At 46.8% G+C, this 19,144-nt stretch overlaps 1 protein-coding gene across 3 annotated transcripts in view; it reads left to right on the top strand.

Moving 5' to 3' along the window:
- The first annotated feature begins 915 nt into the window (after window positions 1–915).
- The window catches only part of SLC10A7 (solute carrier family 10 member 7), a 264,784-nt gene continuing 246,555 nt past the window's right edge, over window positions 916–19,144 (top strand). The window contains exon 1 of one of the 3 annotated variants that reach the window (XR_012232376.1): window positions 916–1,203. Coding sequence is in view for 2 of the 3 variants with exons in the window: in XM_073576231.1 (XP_073432332.1) it covers window positions 1,104–1,203 (100 nt within the window). In the remaining variant the exon portion in view is untranslated. The remainder of the gene's footprint in view (window positions 1,204–19,144) is intronic. The other 2 variants (XM_073576231.1, XM_073576223.1) reach the window with 2 other exon arrangements.

The following is a 19,144-nucleotide window of genomic DNA, read 5'->3' as shown; positions in this document are numbered from 1 at the left end:
TCCTGGAAAAAAAACAGAATTCAGCTGCTGTTTTGTTTTTCCAGTTTTCATTATGCGGTAAATCTGAAATGTAATATAAGACGTTAGTTGTGTCCTGTTGGCGCGGACTGTAGTGATGACAGACTATGTGCATTATAGAAGCCAGCAGGTCGGGGTCAAGTATTGCTCTGAGGAGCGCAGCGAGGGGTAAGGCCTGTTTCACACATGAGTTTTAGTGTTCAGTCAAATTCTGCTAAAATGGCGGATAGCGGATCTGTTCCTGAACTGACCACGTTTGTCACCGGACCGTTATTTTAATGGATCTGTCAAAGGAAGAATTTTAAAGGAACCGCTGCCTGGGGAAGGAGAGAGAGAAGAGAAGGAAGGATTTTAAAGGAACCGCTGCCTGGGGAAGGAGAGAGAGAGAGAGTCCTGCCGCCTGAAAAAACGTTACATAATCCGTTCGGGCATGTCGGCAGACGTCAAAATTTTGGCGGATCTGCAAAAAAACGGATCCAACGGATGGCCATCCGTCAAGATCCGCCGGTAATGCAACTCAATGGGGAAAAAAAACGGAACCACCAAAAAAAAATGGCGGATCCTTTTTTTTGCAAACCGGCGGATTTTGACTGATGGACAAAAACTGATGTGAGAAACAGGCCTAAGGTCATCTCCGCCATATGGCCGCCGCCTCACAGACCTGGGCCGTGCTCTAGTGCTATACTGTGGATCTGGACCTACTGGCTGATATCCAGCCTCCCCCTGACAGCGGCTACTCCCGTGCGGGCAGCTCTGTGCCGCTGTCACCACACCAGGCCGCGCTGAGCCCCCGCAGCCGCACACAGCCCCTCCGCAGCGCCGTCACCTCACACGGCCGCTTACGTCTGCAGCCTGTGGAGTGCGCGCCTATTCTGAGGTGCGTGGTAATGATGGCGGCGCGCTGGGACACTTCCTCAGCACGGCTAGCACTGCCTTGCCCCGCTGGAATGAATTGATTGCTTGTGCCAAACCTCCCTGTGTGGAGTTTACCTTAGAGACCGGACGCGCAGCACGTATGTAGGAGCAGGGGACCGGGGAGACGTGTCACACAGCCCGGCGGAGCCCACCCTCTGTTCCACAGCACCATGGGCCTACTGGAGAGGCTGAGGAAAGAATGGTTTATTCTGGGGATCATACTGGTGATAACAGCGGCCAAACTGGAGCCGGCCATAGGCGAGAAGGGGGGTAAGTGTGCGCTGCTGGAGGCGACGACTCTGTGAGAGGTGTACACTGCCCGCTGCTCGGCCCTCACTGCCAGTCCCCTCACGGTGCCGGCCGCTGTCCCCTCACGGTGCCGGCCGCTGTCCCGTCACGGTGCCGGCCGCTGTCCCCTCACGGTGCCGGCCGCTGTCCCCTCACGGTGCCGGCCGCTGTCCCCTCACGGTGCCGGCCGCTGTCCCCTCACGGTGCCGGCCGCTGTCCCCTCACGGTGCCGGCCGCTGTCCCCTCACGGTGCCGGCCGCTGTCCCCTCACGGTGCCGGCCGCAGTCCCCTCACGGTGCCGGCCGCTGTCCCCTCACGGTGCCGGCCGCAGTCCCCTCACGGTGCCGGCCGCTGTCCCCTCACGGTGCCGGCCGCTGTCCCCTCACGGTGCCGGCCGCAGTCCCCTCACGGTGCCGGCCGCTGTCCCCTCACGGTGCCGGCCGCAGTCCCGTCACGGTGCCGGCCGCAGTCCCGTCACGGTGCCGGCCGCAGTCCCGTCACGGTGCCGGCCGCAGTCCCGTCACGGTGCCGGCCGCTGTCCCGTCACGGTGCCGGCCGCTGTCCCGTCACGGTGCCGGCCGCTGTCCCGTCACGGTGCCGGCCGCTGTCCCGTCACGGTGCCGGCCGCAGTCCCGTCACGGTGCCGGCCGCTGTCCCGTCACGGTGCCGGCCGCTGTCCCGTCACGGTGCCGGCCGCTGTCCCGTCACGGTGCCGGCCGCTGTCCCGTCACGGTGCCGGCCGCTACTGACACGTTGCACACAGGCTGACACTTCCGTGTCCTGTACTGGGGACAGTCAGCCGCTGCCAGCAGTGAACACCGAGGGTTACAGCCTGGAAACGGGCTGCCACATGGGGATGCACGGGTTAATCAATAAGAGATGTGGTGGATACCCCTCAGCAGAGGGGCGCTGTCACTAGAGGGTCTGTGTATGGTGTATCGCCTGTCCATATACCTATCATATGTTGTATCTAGTCCATCCATCTGCTGACCCCTCGGCATGTTACCTCAGTACCTGCAAGCCAAACCCAGGAGTGCTGACGTGTTTCTATTATACTTTCCTCTGATTGCTCCTGGTTTTGGCTTACAGATACTGAGGTAAAATACTGATCAAATGCTGATAGTGTGACCGTGGCCTTATTCTCATGTCTATTGGCTGAGCTTTCCATATTCATAAATTGATCTGTTTCTCCATCTGCTAATCTACATCTCATAACTATATATAGAATTTGTACGTGTAGGTTTCTTTCTGTACAGCATCTATTACAGATGCAGCTCATAAATTAACTTTTTGATGATATTGTAATTTTATATCAGTTCAATACAAAACGTGAAACTCCTATATTATATACAGTCATTACACAGTGATGTATTTCAAGTGTTTATTTCTTTTAGTGTTGATTATTATGGCTTACAGCCGATGAAAACCCAAAAGTCATTATCTCAGTAAATTAGAATACTTTATAACACCAGCGTGAAAAATGATTTTAAAATCGGAAATGTTGGCCTACTGAATTGTATGTTCAGTAAAGGCACTCATTACTTGGTCAAGGCTCCTTTTACATCAGTTAGGCTGGTTTCACATTTGCGTTTTTTAGCGCTGGAAAAAAACGCATACTTGCGCATGCGTTTTTTCCCCTATATTTAACATGGGTGCGCATACCTGCGCGCTGGTAAGCGCATGTATGCGATTTTCATGCGCTGCGTTTTTTTGGGGTGTGCGTTTGTATTTTCCAGACGCAGCATGTTGCATTTTTTGGCCCTGCAAAAAAGCGCATGCGCACATATGCGCACGTTTTGCGCTAAAAATGGCCATTATAGCCTATGGATGCGCATACATGCGCACTGGCATGCTCATGTATGCGTTTTTTTGCACATGCGTTTTTTTTTGTTAACCATGGAATTTAGGGGTTTGGGTTAGAGTTAGGGTTAGTTAAGGGGGTTTAGGGTTAGGGTTGGGGTTAGGGTCAGGGTTAGGGTTAAGTATGGTTTGGTTAAGGGTCAGGGTTAGGGTTGGGGTTAGGGTCAGGGTTAGGGTTAAGTATGGTTTGGTTAAGGGTTAGGGTCAGGGTTAGGGTCAGGGTTAGGGTTAAGTATGGTTTGGTTAAGGGTCAGGGTCACGGTTAGGGTTGGGGTTAGGGTCAGGGTTAGGGTTAAGTATGGTTTGGTTAAGGGTTAGGGTCAGGGTTAGGGTTAGGGACAGGGTTAGGGTTAAGTATGGTTTGGTTAAGGGTCAGGGTCAGGGTTAGGGTTAGGGTTGGGGTTAGGGTCAGGGTTAGGGTTAAGTATGGTTTGGTTAAGGGTTAGGGTCAGGGTTAGGGTTAAGTATGGTTTGGTTAAGGGTTAGGGTTAGGGTCAGGGTTAGGGTTAAGTATGGTTTAGTTAAGGGTTAGGGTCAGGGTTAGGGTTAGGTTTAAGGTTAGTTAGGGTTAAGTATGGTTTGGTTAAGGGTTAGGGTTAGGGTCAGGGTTAGGGTTAGGGTTAAGGTTAGTTAGGGTTAAGTATGGTTTGGTTAAGGGTTAGGGTCAGGGTTAGGGTTAGGGTCAGGGTTAGGGTTAAGTATGGTTTGGTTAAGGGTTAGGGTCAGGGTTAGGGTTAAGGTTAGTTAGGGTTAAGTATGGTTTGGTTAAGGGTTAGGGTCAGGGTTAGGGTTAAGGTTAGTTAGGGTTAAGTTTGGTTAAGGGTTAGGGTTAGGGTCAGGGTTAGGGTTAGTTAGGGTTTGGGTTAGGGTTAAGTATGGTTTGGTTAAGGGTTAGGGTTAGGGTCAGGGTTAGGGTTAGGGTTAGGGTCAGGGTTAGGGTTAGTAAAGTCATGGTTTGGGTTAGTGTGAGAGGCCACCTAATGTTGGAAAAAAATGCAAACGCGGTAAAAACGCACTAAAAACGCATACAAACGCATAAAAACGCTGCGTTTTTTTCATGCATGCTCATAAAAATGCTTGAAAAAAACGCAGCAGTTGTATGCTTTTGTATGCGTTTTTTCAATGCGTTTTTTTGCGGGAAAAACGCGCTGCAAAAAAAAGCAAGTGTGAAACTAGCCTAAGGGCATGTTCACACTCGGCGTTTTTGCTGCATTTTTTTTAATGCTAATTTTCAGCTGCTTTTTACAGTACCAGCAAAGCCTATGCGATTTCAGAAATCTTAGGCTGTGTGCACACGCTGCGGATTGTGGTGCGGATTCATCCGCACGGATTTTGTAAAATCCGCAGGTGAAACCGCAGGTCAAAAGACCTGCGGTTTTACCTGCGGATTGCTCTGCGGTTTTGCCCTGCGGTTTTTCATCTCCTCAATGGAGGAGATGGCAAACCGCAGCAGAATCCGCAGAAAGAATTGACATGTCAATTCTTTCTGCGGATTGAAAACTGCAGATAATCCGCGCGGAAAATTCCGCACAGTCTGCACTGCAGTTTTTGATTCCCATAGGGAATCATGGTACTGTACACCGCAGCAAAAACTGCTGCGGGTCCGCAGCGGCCAAATCCGCTGCGGAACCGCAGCAAAATCCGCAGCGTCTGCACACAGCCTTATTCACACGCATTGGTTTTTGGTGTCACCAGGATTTTGTGCTTGCTGCTTTTTTTGGACATAGAACATGTCACTTCTTTCAGTGTTTTTCACCCATTGGCTTGAATGGGTATTGAAAAACCGCAACAAAAAAAGCAGGTATCATTATTTGCAGCGTTTCTTTCTGAAAAAAAGTTAAGGACATTAGCATGGACAAAGAGACAAAAACTGCACCAAAAACACACCTAAACCTGCGTTTTTGCCGCAGCTTCTTTCTTGCCAAGAAATCAGGTTTTGCTGCAGCAAAGACGCCCAGTGTGAACTTACCCTTAAGGCTAAGTTCACACGTACCGGAACTCTCGCGGAAATTACCGCGACAATTCCGGAATTCCATTCCGCGGGAAAATCACATTTTAAATTCCTGCGTAATTAGCTTGCAAAATGCTAGCGTTTTCCATGCGATCTGTATCATCGCTTGGAGAACTGATTGACAGGTTGGTCACACTCGTCAAACATAGTGTTTGACAAGTGTGACCAACTTTTCACTACTGAGGCCGCCTATGCAGCATCAGTAGTAAAAGATAAAATGTAAAAAAAAATAAAAAATGGTGTTATTCTTACCTTCCGACGTCCCGCGCAGCCGTTCCCAGTAATCCTTTGCGAAAACGCCCGCGATGACGTACGTTCTCGCGGGATCGCGACGTCTCGCGGTAATTCGCGATCCTGCGAGAACGGATGCCATTGCGAGCATTTTCGCAAAGGATTACTGGGAACGAGAGCGTGGAGAGAGGCGGGAAGGCTGCGTGGGACGTCAGAAGGTAAGAATAACAATATTTTTTATTTTAAATTCTATTTTTTTACAGGGATATGGTGCCCAAAGCCCGGAGGACAGTCTCCTCTCCTCCGGACCGTGGGTACCATCCGCAAATGTTCTGCTTACTTTCCGCATGGTGTGCACAGCCACATGCAGGAAGTAAGCGGAACAATGCATTCCTATGGGTGCGTGATCGCCTCGATTCCGCAAAATTAATGAGCATGCTGCGGTTTTTACCGCGAAGCGATTCCGCCGCGGTAAAAACCACAGCATTAGCACAGCAATGCGGAATCCCATAGGAATGCATGGAATGCTTATTTTTCGTGGAAAAATCGCGCAGTTAAAACCGCCGCGGAAACGCGAAAAAAATGCAACGTGTGATCTCAGCCTAAGGGCCCTTTACACATGGCGATATCGCTAGCAATATTGCTAAAGCGTCACCGATTTTATATCGCTCCATGTGATGCTCACCTCCGACCGGCTCCCCCGCTGGTTATCACTGATCGCGCGAGATCGGCCTGGTCCATTTCTTGTCGTCTGCTTCCTGCTGGCGCCGACGAGCGAGCTATGAACGCAGGCGGAAGAAGACATCATCGCTGCGTCTGACGGTAAGTATCGACCGCCGACCGCTGCTGCATCACTGGTGAGATCTGCCTGTGTGGCAGCTCACTAGCGACCATTTAGCGATGCACCAGCGAACCTGACCGGGTCATATCGTGGTCGGGATCGCTGGTGCATCGCTAAATGTAACGGGGCCTTTAGGCTATGTGCACACGGTGCGGATTCTGCTGCGGATCCGCAGCGTTTCTGGCCCTGCGGGTCTGCAGCAGTTTCTGCTGCGTTGTACAGTACCATTGTTTTCAATGGTAAAACCTAAAACGCAGTGCACATGCTGCGGATTTTTCCGCGGGTTACAATCCGCAGCATGTCAATTCTTTGTGCGGATTCCGCTGCGGTTTCACACCTTCACCATTGTAGAGGGGCTAATCCACAGGTAAACCACAGGTATTTTGACCTGCGAATTTACCTGCGGATTTTTCAAAATCCGCGCGGAAAAATCTGCAGCACTTCCAACTACGTGTGCACATAGCCTAAGGCTGGTTTCAGACTTGCGTTCAGGAGGGCTGAGGATGGCTGCCTACTTCCTCCTTTCTTTCTCCCTGAAGCTCTGCCTACGCTCCGCCTACTACCGCATGCGTCCAGCGTTTCCTTGCGTACCTATCTTTAACATTGGGTACACAGGGAGATGCGTTGTATGCGGATGCGTCCGCATGCGGCGATTTGACGTGTGCGGCGACCGCACGGAAATGCAAAATTTTGCGGGAGCTCTGCTGACATTTGTGAAAGGCCAGAGCCCCCCGCAGTTCCATGGTTTCCTATGGTGGACTCCGGGAAAATAGCCGCCAGGGGCGGCGGATGCGCAGATGGAGATCTTGGCACTAAGATCTCGGTAGATGAGGTCTCATCTCCCGATATCTCCCAGACACAACATACGTACACTACCGTTCAAAAGTTTAGGGTCACTTAGAAATATTCTTATTTTTTAAAGAAAAGCACAGTTTTTTTTTCTCCAATGAAGCTAGCATTAAATGATTCAGAAATACACTCTATACATTGTTAATATGGTAAATGACTATTCTAGCTGAAAACATCTGGTTTGTAATGCAATATCTTCATAGGTGTATAGAGGCCCATTTCCAACAACCATCACTCCAGTGTTCTTATGGTAGTTTGTGTGTGCTGACTGTGTAAGAAGGCTAATGGATGGTTAGAATACCCTTGAAAACCCTTGTAGAAGTATGTTAGCACAGCTGAAAATAGTTTGGCTGATTAGAGAAAATATAAATCTGACCTTGTAACTAAGTCATGTCAGACTAACTTAGTTTCCTTCTATGACAGAATCACTGATTGGGTGGATCAGAGAAATGCTGTAGATATAGTATATCTTGACTTCAGCAAAGCATTTGACAAAGTATCTCACACAATCCTTATTGAAAAAATGGCTAAGTGTGGAATGGACAAGGCAAATGTTAGGTGGATTCATAACTGGCTTAGTGATCGGACCCAAAGAGTGGTCGTAAATGGATGCACATTCAGTTGGAAGAATGTCTCAAGTGGGGTACCACAGGGCTGTGTCCTGGGCCCTGTATTGTTCAACATCTTTAGCAACGATTTAGATGAAGGAATTGAGGGTAAACTGATTAAATTTGCTGATGACACAAAGCTTGGAGGGATAGCTAATACTAGAGAAGAGAGAGAGAGGATTCAAAAAGATATAAATAAACTGGAGCAGTGGGCAGCAACTAACAGAATGGTTTTTAACAGGGAAAAATGCAAAGTACTGCATCTGGGCAATAAAAATGAAAAAAGCATATACAGAATGGGAGGAATAGGGCTAAGCAACAGCACATGTGAAAAAGACTTGGGTATACTAATAGATCACAGACTGAATATGAGTCAACAGTGTCATGCAGCAGCAAAAAAGGCAAATGCAATTCTAGGATGTATTAACAGAAGCATACAGTCTAGATCACGTGAAGTCATTATTGCCCTCTACTCCTCTTTGGTCAGACCTCATCTGGAATACTACTGTCCAGTTTTGGGCACCACATTTTAAAAAAGACATCAACAAACTGGAGCAAGTTCAGAAAAGAGCGACCATAATGGTGACCGGTCTGCAAACCCTGTCTTATGAGGAAAGGCTGCAGGGATTTGCGAATGTTTAGCTTGCAGAAGAGAAGACTGAGAGACTTAATAGCTGTCTACAAATATCTCAAGGGCTGTCACATTGTAGAAGGATCTTCTTTATTCTCATTTGCACAAAGAAAGAGTAGAAGCAATGGGATGAAACTGAATGGGAGGAGACACAGATTAGATATTAGAAAAAACTTTTTGACAGTGAGGGTGATCAATGAGTGGAACAGGTTGCCACGAGAGGTGGTGAGTTCTCCATCAATAGAAGTCGTCATACAGAGGCTGGACAGATATCTGTCTGGGATGATTTAGCGAACCCTGCGTTGAGCAGGGGGTTGGACCAGATGGCCCAGGAGGTCCCTTCCAACTCTACGATTCTATGATTCCTTTGAGCTAGTTGAGAATCTGGAGCATTACATTTGTTGGTCCATTAAACTCTCTTGGCCAGAAAAAAAGAACTTTCATGTGAAACCCGACAGTCTATTCTTGTTCTTAGAAATGAAGGCTATTCCATGCGAGATATTGCCAAGAAACTGATGATTTCCTACAATGGTGTATACGACTCCCTTCAGAGGAGAGCACAAACAGGCTCTAACCAGAGTAGAAAGAGAAGTGGGAGGCCCCGCTGCACAACCGAGCAACAAGACAAGTACATTAGAGTCTGTAGTTTGAGAAATTGATGCCTCACAGGTCCCCAACTGGCAGCTTCATTAAATAGTACACGCAAAACACTAGTGTCAGCATCTACAGTGAAGAGGCAACTCCGGGATGCTGGCCTTCAGGGCAGAGTGGCAAAGAAAAAGCCATATCTTAGACTGGCTAATAAAAGGAAAAGATTAATATGGGCAAAAGAACATAGACATTGGACAGAGGAAGATTGGAAAAAAGTGCTATGGACTGACAAATCCAAGTTTGAGGTGTTTGGATCACACAGAAGAACATTTGTGAGACGCAGAACAACTGAAAAGATGCTGGAAGAGTGCCTGATGCCATCTGTTAAGCATGGTGGAGGTAATGTGATGGTCTGGGGTTGCTTTAGTACTGGTAAATTGGGAGATTTGTACAAGGTAAAAGGGATTTTGAATAAGGAAGGCTATCACTCCATTTTGCAATGCCATGCCATACCCTGTGGACAGCGCTTGATTGGAGCCAATTTCATCCTACAACAGGACAATAACCCAAAGCATACCTCCAAACTATGGAAGAACTATTTATGGAAGAAGCAGGCAGCTGGTATTCTATCTGTAATGGAGTGTCCAGCGCAGTCACCAGATCTCAACCTCATTGAGCTGTTGTGGGAGCAGCTTGACCGTATGGTACGAAAAAAGTGCCCATCAAGCCAAACCAACTTGTGGGAGGGGCCTCTGGAAGCATGGGGTGAAATTTCTCCAGATTACCTCAGCAAATTAACTGCTAGAATGCCAAAGGTCTGCAATGCTGTAATTGCTGCAAAGGGAGCATTCTTTGATGAAAGCAGAGTTTGAAGGAGAAAATTATTTCAAATAAAAATCTTTTTTTCGAACCTTGTCAATGTCTGGAGTAGATTTTAAATTCATTTGGCAACTCATTTGATTAATAAAAGTATGAGTTTTCATGGAAAACACAAAATTGTCTGGGTGACCCCAAACTTTTGAATGGTAGTGTAGATGGATATGAGATTTATAGCTAGATATGAGGAGGTTTATAAAGGTAACTATTTAGGAATCTTGGCACCCAGATACTTTACAGGTTGGTGCTGTTATTTTTTCATTCTGTGTGTTTGGATGTATGAAGCATAGTAGAGAAATAAGATTGGTGATTGGAAATGATGACTATAAAAAAAAAAAAAAAATTAATGAAGCCCGTATCTGCAGCTTCATAAAGTTATCGGACATGACACGTTCCCTTTAATGGGGTGAAATCGTCTTGTCTGAATGCACCCTAACTATTTTTGTATGATGGTTCAATATGTTAGCATATTTTAGGGCTAGGTCCGTCACATACTGTTTATACAGTTTTCTGCTTCCATCAGCAGCATTTCTTCTTGTGGAGGATATGTCTCTACATATGACGCCTTACTGTGCAGGGTGTATGGAGGCGTATGGCCCTTCTCACAGGCTTCTATGTGCATTACTGTCCATGCATTTCTTTCACACCTTGTGTTCAACACATTGGGTAACGTTTTCGATAGATAGACCCCCTACAGCCATGAGAAATGTAGTTTTTTTGCTATATCAGAGTACTATGCAGTGCGTGTTAGAAAGACTACACTTCCCAGAATGCAGAGCAATGAGGGAATGTGCACGCAACGTCTTTTTTAGGCGGATTCCTCCAATAGAAAAAGAATGAACATAGCACTACAATGTCAAAACGACTTGCTGTGGGTGTTCATGTGGGAGCTCGTGTTAACCATTTCAGGCTTGGAAAGCCATAGCGGTTAAAAGAAGTGACCTGATCATTTGTCAAGATGCCCCGTAGTTTATATCAAAATGTCCCCCCATCCCCACCCCCCCCCCCCCGTGAGGATGATGGGGGGGGGAAAAAAACAAATCGGAAAGGTGTATCAGGCTTCTCCCCCATGAAGTATCTTCCTCTGGACACTCCTTTAATCTGTACTTTGAAACCGTGTAAAGGGCTTGTCCAGACCTGGGGGGGACAACTCTCCATTCACGCTGTGACTGTGCATGTTGTGAGGATTCTCCTGTACTGGTGCTGGGCGTGGACGGTCATGTAAATGTAAGTATGCGATTTACATACTTCCGGCCACATACCGACTAGACGTGTCCAACCTCATTCAATTCACTTACATTGAGTGAGGCCACACACGTATGATGCAAATCCCATGTTTGTTGTCATAGGCCTGCCTGCTTTTGGCACTGGAGAATCTTGTCACACTGTGTGCTGTGAGGATTCACAAGTCTGCAGACACTTAGTGACTGCAGACTTGAGCCCCAAGCCTGGACAACCCCTTTAACACACTGCTAATGACACAGTGCCAGTCTTTATTTTAACATTTGTACACATTTTACTTTAACACGATAATTTATTTTTCTTCAGTCCGGATTTTTTTCCTCACCCCCCCCCCCCACCTGTAATTTCTCCCCTGGCCATCTTGCTCCAGTTTGTTAGGAACTACGTATCGTCTTTTAGTCCCAGCTTAGGCCTCTTTCACACTTCAGTTTTTTGCATCAGTTATAATCCGCCAAAAAGGCGGACAAGCGGATCCGTTCTCAACTGATGTGAACGGATGGCACAGGATCCGTTTTCAGACGGATCCTGAAAATGAAGAAATTTAAAGGAATCGCTGGCCGGAGAGAGAGAGCGAGAGAGTGAGAGAAATTTTTTTTTTTGTCCGGCACCCAGAAAGAAATTCGGGTTAAATCAGTGTTTGCAGGATCCGCCAGAGAAAAAAACGTTACAAGCTCCGTTTTGAAATTTTTGAGGATGGTGACTGACAGCAACTTTTGCCGGATCCTCACAAAAAACGGATGCAACGGACAGCAATCCGTCACAATCCGCCATTAATGCAAGTCAATGGGAAAAAAACGGATCCTCAAAAAAAAATTGAGGATCCGTTTTTTTTTTAAACCTGGCGGATTGTGACTGATTGTAAAAAACGGAAGTGTGAAAGAGGCCTTAGGTGGGAACTAATGCCTTTTACATCAGATGTCAGATCGTGACTTGTCCTAAGTACTAGAGAACGGATTGCCCCGATGATCGAAGAGGTACAAAGAGTTGAGACTAGGTTAGAGCACGTAGCTCTGGAGGCTGTGTGCTGCTCCAGTGAGTGATAACCTTGTGGTGGTCCCTGTCCAGAGCTGTCTGAGATGGATTGCTCCTATGGAAGGTCAGGGGCTATGTAGTGAGCACTGAGCTGTGGTTTTTGGGGGCTGTGTGATACAGGCAGGAGATGGATTCATCAGTAGTTGTTGGGTACAGTAATGGGTGCTGAGATGGGTTAGGTACATTTTGTGAGGTAAAATATTGTTTAAAAAGTCAGTGAAATGTTTTAACTCACAAAATGAATCCTCTGTGATCCCCTGCTGTAATGTCAGTATTGTATTTTGCTTCCTCCCCTGCCCAGGAGGTGTGGTATGCTCCGTACACGGTCAGACAGACAATTTTTAAAATGAACTTTTGTTCGTGGGAAAACCCCTTTAATGTGACCGGCTTCCTCTGCCTGTAGACACGTCGCACATCTGCCGCCGGGATCAGCCGAATGATTCACTGCGCCTGCTCAGTGCGACGGTGTTCTGGTGGTACCGCTCAAGAGGCTGCGTGAGTGTGGTGCGTATAGAGTGTGTTTGGTGCAACGGTGTTCCGCTGGCGGTACCGCGCAATAGGTTGGTACCAGCAGCAGTTTCCATATTGAGACATCCATCACTTGGGTGTCCAAATATGGCGGTTGGTGAACTTCTTCCACTTGGAATTCTGGGATACGATGACATCTGGACAGAACAAGAAATGAAAACATTAGGCTGTGTTCACACGTAGCTTTTTTTTGCGTTTTCGTAAAAAAAGCATCCCATGCAATCCTATGGGATTCCGCAATGCTGTGCTAATGCTGCGGATTTTTCCGCTGTGGATTCGCATAGCGGAAAAATCCGCAGCATGTTCATTCTTTTTGTGGAATCGAGGGGATTCCGCACCCATAGGATTGCATTGAAACGCTCATTTTTCGCTTGTGGCTATGCCCACCATGCGTGAAGTGAGCGCTTCATGTGTGGATGGTACCCAGGGTCTGGAGGAGGGGGGAGACTGTCCTCCAGGCCCTGGGTACCATAATCCTGTAAAAAATAGAATAAAAATAAAAAATATTATTATTTCTCACCTTCCGACGGCCACCGGAGCCTTCCCGCCTCTCACCACGCTCCCGGCATCTTCCGGTCCCAGTAATGCTTTGTGCGAATGACAGCGATGACGTCGCACTCTCGTGAGCGTGACGTCATCGCACGTCCTTCGCCCAAAGTATTACTGGGACCGGAAGATTCCGGTAGCGCCGCAGATCGGGGGCCGTCGGAAGGTGAGAATAACAATATTTTTTTATTTTTTTTTAAATTTTTTTACATCCCATCTTTTACTATTGATGCTTCATAGGCAGTATCAATAGTAAAAAGTTGGTCACACTAGTCAAACACTATGTTTGAGGAGTGTGACCAACCTGTCAATCAGTTCTCCAAGCGATGCTACAGATCGCTTGGAGAACTCTAGCATTCTGCAAGCTAAAAATGCTTGCGAAATGCTAGTCTTTTGTGGGAATTCCGCATGCGAATTTCCCACGATTTTCCCACGGCAGGGAGTTGCGTAATTGCCGCGGAAATTTCCGTGGCAATTCCTCACGTGTGCACATAGCCTTACAAGGCAATTATAGAAATATATACAAGTTGCTCATTACTGAGACAGCTGGAAAGAATCTCTGCTTGTTTCCTTCTAGTCCATGACCCGCAGCCCGAATGCCACCACGATGATGTCGGCCAGTTTAGCATATAGACAAATCTACAGCAGTCCTGCGGGACCAGGCAACCAAGACCTGAGTTGGCCCCTCAGTGTCCTCAGTTTCGGTCACTATGTATTACACTGGTATACAGTAGGTTTGGTGCCAGCGACCTCTGAACAGTTTTAAGTTTACGGTGCTGATTAATAAGATGACTTTGGTTTTGATAGTTTGGCTCTAGTTTCTGAGGTATTTAATAGTTAATTACAGTGGAATTCTGGTTTCTAAAAGTCGCTTTTATAACATTGTAAGCCTAAAAGTTAAAATACAAAATAATTACATGGGCTATTTCATTACCTAAGATGCTGTTAAAGAGCCAAAAGACCAAAATCCATTGCATTTGTTATCACACACAAGCCGCATTGGGGGAATGCATTATTTTCATGGATGAATTATTTCAAAAACTAGAACCAATTCAGCCAAAGTTATGGGATTTTACAGTTCAACACCCTCAAAATGCCCTAGATCCATTAAAAAAAACCTTGCCATTTGGACATTTTTTTTTTTTTCTGTTTTGTACATTGGGTTTGCGGGGACTCATCAGTTACCTTCACCTCAGTAAGTTTTTTTTCCTCCTCCAGACGTGTGTACAAGGCAGTTAGGTTGTTTTTCATCCACCGCCTGTTTCGATTGCACTGTCACTTTGGTTTGCACTCAGCGCTTTCTACTATATGAGCCATTTACTCTGCTTTTATGTTTAGGCAGTTTTTGACTAGAGCAATGCTGAATAACTGAAGTTTGTGCATGTGTTTACTGGCCACATGTCATCCTAGCTATTAGGACTACCCTTTAATTGGTCACACTAAGCATTTTGACCACTTAATACTCACTGGTTGGTTCCATTCTGATGTGCACTTTGTACTTTATATGAAGTAACTTGTGCTCCTGCAATTCTGTGCTCAGCAGCTTTTTCTATGTTATATATTGTTCATTTTATGCTATATATTTGAATAAAAAAATTTAGATTTTAAAGATTATTAGTGATGGTGGTTTATCCCCTCCTTTTCTTTTTGTCCATTATGTATGTGAGTTTTTGTTCTTCCATTACTGATCCTGGGGCCATTAGTGTTAAATCAGATATAACAAAGAGGTTTATATTTAATATCAAATAATGTCAGACATAACAATGATGCACTAGGGAGCACCGTTTCCCCTGTTCTCACATCTCGCCACAGAGTGACCTCTGCACAGATCACAGAGCATGCTCCCTTTACTCCCACATAGACAATATAGTGTTTCCCGACGTGTTCTCTTCTGGTCCGGATGACTGATGTAAAGTACATAACTGCAGCTATTGCTGAGTGAGATGATTGGGCCATTAATCATATTATATAAATACAGTGAGGGTATGTTATCATGGTCAAACACTGCGGGTTGGACGCTGTGTACATCCGCAGCGTCAAACCCGCAGCGGCCAGATGTTACAGCATAGTGAATGGGATTTCAAGAAATCCCATGTCCACTATGTGTGCACCGACGCCGGCGGCTTATCTACGGAGACGGACATGCAGCACATCTTTCCAGACCGCAGCATGTCTATTTATCTTGCAGAGACGCGAGTCTCCACAAGATAAGTCTCACCTGTTCAATGTATTGGACACAGTGATTCCGCACGATTCAATGAACACTTGCAGAATCACCTGTATTCAATAGCCGGCAGCGCTTTGGACGGAGCGGAAGTGTTCTGCATCCAAAGCTCTGTCAATTACTGACTGTGTGCACCCGGCCTAAAACATGCTGTAGAACGTTAAAAGAAAAAAGTAATTTTATTTGGTGATGTACAACACTTCCTAAAAATAAATATTCAGCATGTGCAGATTTGATAAATGCACAAAACCATCCAAACTGAAAGGCCAAAGTTTTCACAACTTGGATGACTTTGTTTTCGTTTGACAGGGAAATCTGCTGCAGATCTTCAGTCTATACATGTATCTTATATACTTGTGTTTTAACGAGGTAGAAACTTATTTCTGTTAACCTCTGCCAGTACCACATGTTTTATGATCTTAGTACGATCTGTTGTCTTGCTTTAATTATCATTATTTATTGATATATCACCATCCTCTTTTGTAATATAGTACATTGTAAAACATTTACCAGTAATACAATTATGATTAAACTGTCATAAACGAATAATGTAACAGCGAGTCAGAAGTGCTTGACAAGCGGGTACTGCCTATATAGGCAAACAATTGGTAATCAATAGGAGTAGCTACAAAAGGCAATGGACAAGCCCAGCTAAAACAGAGAAAGGAGGAACCAGGCAGTAAGTACTTCTAGAGTTGAGCGACTTTTGGTTTTTTAGGGTCGCGTTTTGTTTCGTGAAACCCGACTTTTCCAAAAGTCGGGTCGAGCAAGATCGTCCGATTATAGGGAAAAGTCGGGGTCGTCCCGAAACACGAAACCCAATGTAAGTCAATGGGGAATAAAAGTCGGCAGTGAGAGGAGGACAGGAAACACACCTACAGTGCCCATTTGAATGCCAAAAGCATCAATTCTTCTTACTTAAGCTTGTCAACCTTAATTAACTTCATAATACAAGTTACGCACTGAAAAATGGGGGTTATTTGGCTAAAGTTGTGGGGGGGGGAGGGCTGGCTGCAGGTTTTCATGTGCCCTGGGCGAAAGAGCGCCCCTTTAACACATACCACAACTCATCATGCTCCGATACGGCAGATAAATAGCGGTATAGTACAATGAAAAATACCTCACTTTTTACATCTCATGACGAGGCCCATCTATTTCTCCATACAGAATCATTGGTCCCATATAATGTTTGAAACAGTATATGATGAGCTCCACATAATGCTACAGTATATGTTGGTCCCCATGGATGAAGCTCCACTGTCTTATGGGCCCAAATAATGCTCCAAACATAATGGGCCCCATTTCTAATGCTCTAGTGTATAATGGGCCCTGTAAATGCTGCTCCAGTGTCTGTTGTCCACCTTTGGAATGTTCCAGTGTATGGTGGGCCCCATCTATCATTCTCCAGAGTATAGTGCTCCCCAAAAATTGCTGTCCCAACATTGAAAACAATCAAATAAGTCTCCTCGCTAGGGAATCCCTGTACTTGTCTGAACAGGTGCTGTAGCTTGCTTAACAGCTCGCCAGCCGTTCTCACGCCCAGTATGGATTGCACGTGATTGCACAAAGGTTAGAAAGGGTACCGTATCCCTGGATAACATGTATGGATAGCGTACACATTCAAAATATATGTCTCAGGAGGCAGGCTCAGACGGTGTCAGGCCCAGTATGGATTGCACGTGATTGCACAAAGGTTAGAAAGGGTACCGTATCCCTGGATAACATGTATGGATAGCGTACACATTCAAAATATATGTCTCAGGAGGCAGGCTCAGACGGTGTCAGGCCCAGTATGGATTGCACGTGATTGCACAAAGGTTAGAAAGGGTACCGTATCCCTGGATAACATGTATGGATAGCGTACACATTCAAAATATATGTCTCAGGAGGCAGGCTCAGACGGTATCAGGCACAGTATGGATTGCACGTGATTGCACAAAGGTTAGAAAGGGTACCGTATCCCCGGATAACATGTATGGATAGCGTACACATTCAAAATATATGTCTCAGGAGGCAGGCTCAGACGGTGTTAGGCCCAGTATGGATTGCACGTGATTGCACAAAGGTTAGAAAGGGTACCGTATCCCCGGATAACATGTATGGATAGCGTACACATTCAAAATATGTCTCAGGAGGCAGGCTCAGACGGTGTTAGGCCCAGTATGGATTGCACGTGATTGCACAAAGGTTAGAAACTGTACCGTATTCCCGGATAACATGTATGGATAGCGTACACATTCAAAATATATGTCTCAGGAGGCAGGCTCAGACGGTGTTAGGCCCAGTATGGATTGCACGTGATTGCACAAAGGTTAGAAAGGGTACCGTATCCCCGGATAACATGTATGGATAGCATACACATTCAAAATATATGTCTCAGGAGGCAGGCTCAGACGGTGTTAGGCCCAGTATGGATTTGACGGCCCAGATTACACAGCGGAGGAGCAGGGAGAGGTAAAGATTGCAAATGCTGGGGCCCTGCCCAAGCAAGGGGGGCCCACTTGTGGGCGTCGGTACTGGCACTGGGCCCCTCATAGTACAGCGGTGTGTCTGACGGCGGGTGTGCACCACCACCGTCAGAGACACTTGATTGCACTATGAGGGACCCTGTGCCAGTGCCCGCGCCCAAGAGTCGGCCTACCCACCTGTCCAGGGCAACGGCACTCGCACGGTGTCGTGCGGTAGGTGGTGACCCCGGCCATGGGGGGGAGGCAGCACAGTTAGGGAGTTTTAGAAAGTGGCATATGTTGATGTTGGACATTCAGCTGATGCAAAAGGTGAAATAGGTGAAGTACCAGGAAGAGGTGGACCAAAGCAAGCCATTTTTCTGTCACCCTATGTGTCATCAGGGGAAGGTGGGACAAAATCCTTGGAAACCCATGCGTGGTTCATTTTAATGAAGGTTAGATCATCCACATTTTGGGTTGACAGACGGGTCCTTTTTTCTGTCAGGATTGATCCAGCTGCACTGAAGACTCTTTCCGATAGCACACTTGCAGCTGGGCAAGCGAGCTCCTGTAAGGCATATTGGGCCAATTCAGGCCAGGTGTCCAGTTTAGCGGCCCAATAGTCAAAGGGGAATGACCTGTGTGGGAGAACATCGATATGGGAGGAAAAGTAGTTTGTAACCATAGTTGACAACTGCTGTCTCCTGTCACTTTCCATCGATGCAGTATTACCAGTTGTGTGAGCGGTATTTGAAAAATCAGTCCACAACATTGTCATGAAACCCCTGTCTCCAACGCCACTTCTGCTGTGTGCACCACGAACACCTCTGCCAAGCTGCCCCCGGCCCGTATGGCTCGTGTGAGAACCATCACCGCTGCTGTGTGCTGGGAATGCCTCAAGCAACCGATTTACCAGAGTTGCTTGTTTATTAGCCAATATTAGGTCAAGGTTCTCATGTGGCATGATGTTTTGTAATTTGCCTTTATAGCGTGGATCCAGGATGCTGGCCAACCAGTAGTCGTCATCGTTCATCATTTTGGCAATGCGGGGGTCCCTTTTTAGGATCCGCAAGGCATAATCTGACATGTGGGCCAATGTTCCCGGTGTCAGTGATGCACTGCGAGTGCTGGGTGGAGGAGCACTTTCTGGCAAATCCACATCCCTCCAGTCACGCACAAACCCTGTACCAGACCTTGCCACGCCAACATTTTCACTTGCCCCACGAGATGCATCCTCCTCCCCTAAGTAATCATCCCCATCATCCTCCTCCTCCTCCTCCTCTTCTTCCTCCACCTCGTCCAGGAGAGGTCCCTGAGCAGACAATGGCTGAATGTCATCAAGGATTCCCTCCTCCTCTTCCTCCTCATCAACATTGGCTGCAGACGCCTGCTCCTTAAGGTGCGTC

This window comes from Dendrobates tinctorius, unplaced genomic scaffold (genome assembly GCF_039654945.1).
Source record: "Dendrobates tinctorius isolate UK_male_01 unplaced genomic scaffold, ASM3965494v1 ptg000008l, whole genome shotgun sequence".
In the NCBI taxonomy this organism is placed as follows: domain Eukaryota; kingdom Metazoa; phylum Chordata; class Amphibia; order Anura; family Dendrobatidae; genus Dendrobates; species Dendrobates tinctorius.
Note: the sequence above shows the minus strand (reverse complement) of the source record. Positions and strands in the feature narration are given on the sequence as shown.